The sequence below is a fragment of the Triticum aestivum genome, chromosome 7A (assembly GCF_018294505.1).
Source record: "Triticum aestivum cultivar Chinese Spring chromosome 7A, IWGSC CS RefSeq v2.1, whole genome shotgun sequence".
In the NCBI taxonomy this organism is placed as follows: domain Eukaryota; kingdom Viridiplantae; phylum Streptophyta; class Magnoliopsida; order Poales; family Poaceae; genus Triticum; species Triticum aestivum.
In genome coordinates this window covers 576,198,748-576,202,648 of record NC_057812.1, presented here as the reverse complement: position 1 = coordinate 576,202,648, position 3,901 = coordinate 576,198,748, and the positions used below count along the sequence as shown (strand labels likewise).

Sequence of the window (3,901 nt, the reverse complement as noted above, 5' to 3'; positions counted from 1 at the left end):
CATCCGTGTCGTGATGGCACGGCTGGAGTGGAGTACCGTGGCCCCGTTTATGCAGGAAAATTAAGGCTGTGATACGCACCAGCGTTGCTAACAGGTTGTGAATCTGTGATGATGGCTATGTTAATGGGACATGCAGTGTTTCTTCAACATGATCCAATAAAGAAATTCGTCAGTTTTCCATGAAGCTACAGCCAGCGTCACGGTGAAGATTCAGCAAGCCAGGAGCCATCTGCCTCTTGGCATGAACAAAGGATCTTCCTGTTCTTTTCAAACCTTATTAAATTTCAACAGCGTGTTCTTTATATATATATATATATATATATATATATATATATATATATATATATATATATATGTATAACTAGAGTAGAGAATAGAGATCGAGAAGCCCAATGCTGATGCTGAGTGGCCGAACAAACAACCTGAAACTGCAGGTACACGGACGGGCGGCCAACATAAACACACTAAAGCTGAGATGGAAACAAGTAGTTTTGTCTAAAGAACAACAGATCGCCCCTGAAGATGGTGACTTACACAGGATCCATAGTTTGACTGTTCGGCAAAAACTCCATCTTTTCTTTCAAGAAATGAGTACTACCTCTCTAAACTAATATAAGACCTTTTATATTAGATCACTAACGGAGAGAATAGTATGTTTTTTATTGACCTACTAAAAAAACGTGTCAGCTCCAACAAGCCAAAAAGACATATTCGTCGAACAAAAAAATTTGTTTGTCAACCAAAAAATACGAACAAAAACACGCATGGACTTGCTGCACGAACAGAACTTTCTATGGATCACAATTAACCCAAGGATGCTGAGCGAACAGCGACCAGCACCATACAAAAGATGAATAAACAGAGGAAATATACAAGCAGCGATGCAGTGAGCAAGACAGGCGCTCAGCAAAAATTCAGGGACCAGCAAATTTGAGCCACATAACTTGTGACCTAACTGTTCATCAAATTACTACATGTATTTCATTCTTTCTTTCTATGTAGTGTCCCTTAATGCTGCCAGCAGTTCTCTAGCTACTACTGTATGTACTTGACCAGAGATAAAAGCAGATAAAGCAAGAATTATCTTGCATTACTCATCCAAAGCATACCATGCAAAATACTCTTTTGCACCGAAGAGTAATAATGAACTATCTGTCTGATAGCGAAGTCATTCCAAATTAACTGACTAGGTTATAGAAAAGCACTGGTCATGCTTTTGCACCAACCAAGCATAGATGCAGCTATAGAAAGCAGAGAGTAGCATTGTTGACGCTGAGCAGTGAGCATTACAGTACTAAAAATGACTTGTATGTAAAAAGATGGCCTAGCAAATTTGCAGTCCAACCGGAGATTCTACCAACCAAGCTAGCTGAGTAGAGCAAAGATATCCATGACTAACTGTGAGAGTTTTAGAGATGCCATCAGCTAACAGAACAGACAAAATGAGACTACTTTAGATCATCCCTAGAATAGATGCAGTCTTACCTGATAGCCTAAAGTCTAGATAACAAGAACTGCCATTGCTAAAACTACTTGATGACAGAAATCCTGGGAAGACCAACCACCATTCGTGGAACACTAGGTAAGCATCACGGAGCAAAGGCGCTGAGCATAGAGATCAACTCCTTCATGATAGCGGGGCAGCTTTGGCTCAGATGCTCAAAGCCGTCACTGGCCATGGCCGCCTTCAGATTCGCCTGAGAACTGAGAAAATCGAAGCATGCCTTCTTCAGTCCACCGCAGTGGTGTTGCTCAGCTAACACCAAGATTGTGGCCACAGTGCTCACTTGGATGCACCTGCAAAGTTTGTCTTCGCAGATCAGCTTTAGCCTGTCCAAGTTATACCTGTCGGCTGCGACCAGCAGATGTTGAGACATGGCGTCTTCCCCTGCTTCCTCCCTCTTCATCTCTGGCAAGGTGTCGGTGTACACAAAATAGAGCAATGCCTTGAACACCTGCGCATCCATGTCATCTATTTTGACGACGGCCGTCGTGTCGACGCTCTCCTTCATCTCGCCAAAGAGCTCCGCACTGAACACCGGCGACCGGGCCGCGATCAGGCAGCGGTGCGCCGCGAAAGTCTCGCCTCCGGCCTCGAACACCACGTCGGCGCCCTTCTCTGCGAGGAGAAGGTTACCCAGGTGCATGTGAAGGTCGGATGGGGGAACGGTGACGAATGTCGGAGGGGCGGGCTCAGGCGTCTCCACCGCGCGTAGGTCGCTGACGACGATGAGGTCGCACCGGACGGCGAAGGAGTCCCCCCTGAGATGTTTCGATTTCTCCAGGGCCTCCGCTCGGATGAACTTGGAGTTCCCCCAGCTCGCCAGGCCGGCGAAGTTGTTCAGCGGCTCCGCCGCCAACGGCAGCGCCTGATTCTCCGCCTCGCCGGCGAAGCGGAACTGGTGCTGCGCCCTCACCGTCCTGGAGGTGTTTTCCGCGAGGACGAGGCGGAGGGATATGTAGCCCGCGTTCTCCGCCTGGTCGCCATTGGGGTAGTAGAGGACGAGCCAGCGGTGGCCTCCCACGGTGAAAGGGCAGGACTTGAGGGACTCGCCTGTGGGGATGCCCTTGGTGCGCGAGTAGAGGTCGATCGTGAAGTGGTGGGATCCGGTCGCCGTGTCGGCGACAAGGGCGGAGGCGGACCGCGATGGCTTGCCGCCGGCAGCGGTTGTCGACATGGCTAGTGGGGGATTGGGGTTCCGCCGCTCTGGTGTGGTAGGGTTAAGGGCAGGGAGGCAATAATAATGCAATATACATCGCTTTTTTTAGAATAGCCAATATACATCGCTCGTGCGAGACGTAAGTACAAGTCGGTTACTGGGTCGGCCCACTTAACAACTTTTTTTTAGGTTCACTTGACAACTTTGACCGTGTCATTCATACCCCTCGTACGGAAAATGTTCCTTGGACTAACCGGGTCGCAAAAAGGGTAGAAAATGCAGAAGAAAAAAAATCTTTGCGAACGTTTTCTATTATAACCAATTAATCACTGTCTTTATTAAACAACCATAGAGACTGAAAAAACAAAGTGCATTGCTTCCCTCTCGATAGGGTTTTCTTCCTCTCGATGGCCGTCGTCGTCGTTGAGTCTCTGCGTCCTTCCCGCTCTGCCCCGCCTTGGAGGCCACTCGGGCAGACTCGGGGATGGTCCCTGCACCGTTCCCCGGCCTTGGTGGTCTGCTGGGTGGAGTTTCGGGGCAGGGTTCTCTCGAAGTCTGATTTCTCTCATCGGGCTAGGGTTTCAAGGATGGTTCTAGATGTTTCAATCTCGATGGGGGCGCCCCGTGATGCGGAGCATCATATGGACATCACCATGTCAAGAGTTCATTCGGCAAGTGACACGTGCGACATCTACTTCACATACATAAAGGTGAATCCTCTCCTTTACACGTGCTCACTTGACCCCTTCGAGGATGGTATACCACTTGACCCTCCATCGTGCATGCATAGGTATTGTCGGAGCTTCACGAATGTCGAGGAGGAGTGCAAGCGCCAAGGAACAACTACACCATCCGCGAGGGAAGCATGGAAGAGAAGGAAGAAGAAGCCTAGACAAGTTTCTGGAAAGCCCGGAACTTCCGGCCGCTGCCCGGAACTTCCGGCTGCTGCCCGGAACTTCCGGCCCCCGGAACCTCCAGCCGTCCCGGAACTTCCGGCCCCGACGCATCGAAGCCGTTCGAGAGTGTGCCAACTCTCTGGATAGCCCGGACCTTGGCCGGACCTTCGCCCGGACCTTCCGGCCGTCCTCGGAACTTCCGGCCCTGCCTGCGCGCAGACACTCGGGCCGAAGCCCATGTACCCTTTCGCCCCTCACTTACCCCTTCGTGGACCTAGACTATATATACTCCTCCACCTCCTCCTTTCTAGGGTTAGCGTTGTGATAGCTCATTTGACAGATAGA

At 49.9% G+C, this 3,901-nt stretch overlaps 1 protein-coding gene across 1 annotated transcript; it reads right to left on the bottom strand.

Annotated features, from left to right (window-relative positions):
* Positions 1–1,246: 1,246 nt before the first annotated feature.
* On the bottom strand, positions 1,247–2,744 carry LOC123152265 (BTB/POZ and MATH domain-containing protein 1-like). Its single transcript, XM_044571853.1, has one exon. It carries the CDS (start codon positions 2,676–2,678, stop codon positions 1,590–1,592), a length of 1,089 nt encoding a protein of 362 aa, XP_044427788.1. The 5' UTR covers positions 2,679–2,744; the 3' UTR covers positions 1,247–1,589.
* Positions 2,745–3,901: the final 1,157 nt, after the last annotated feature.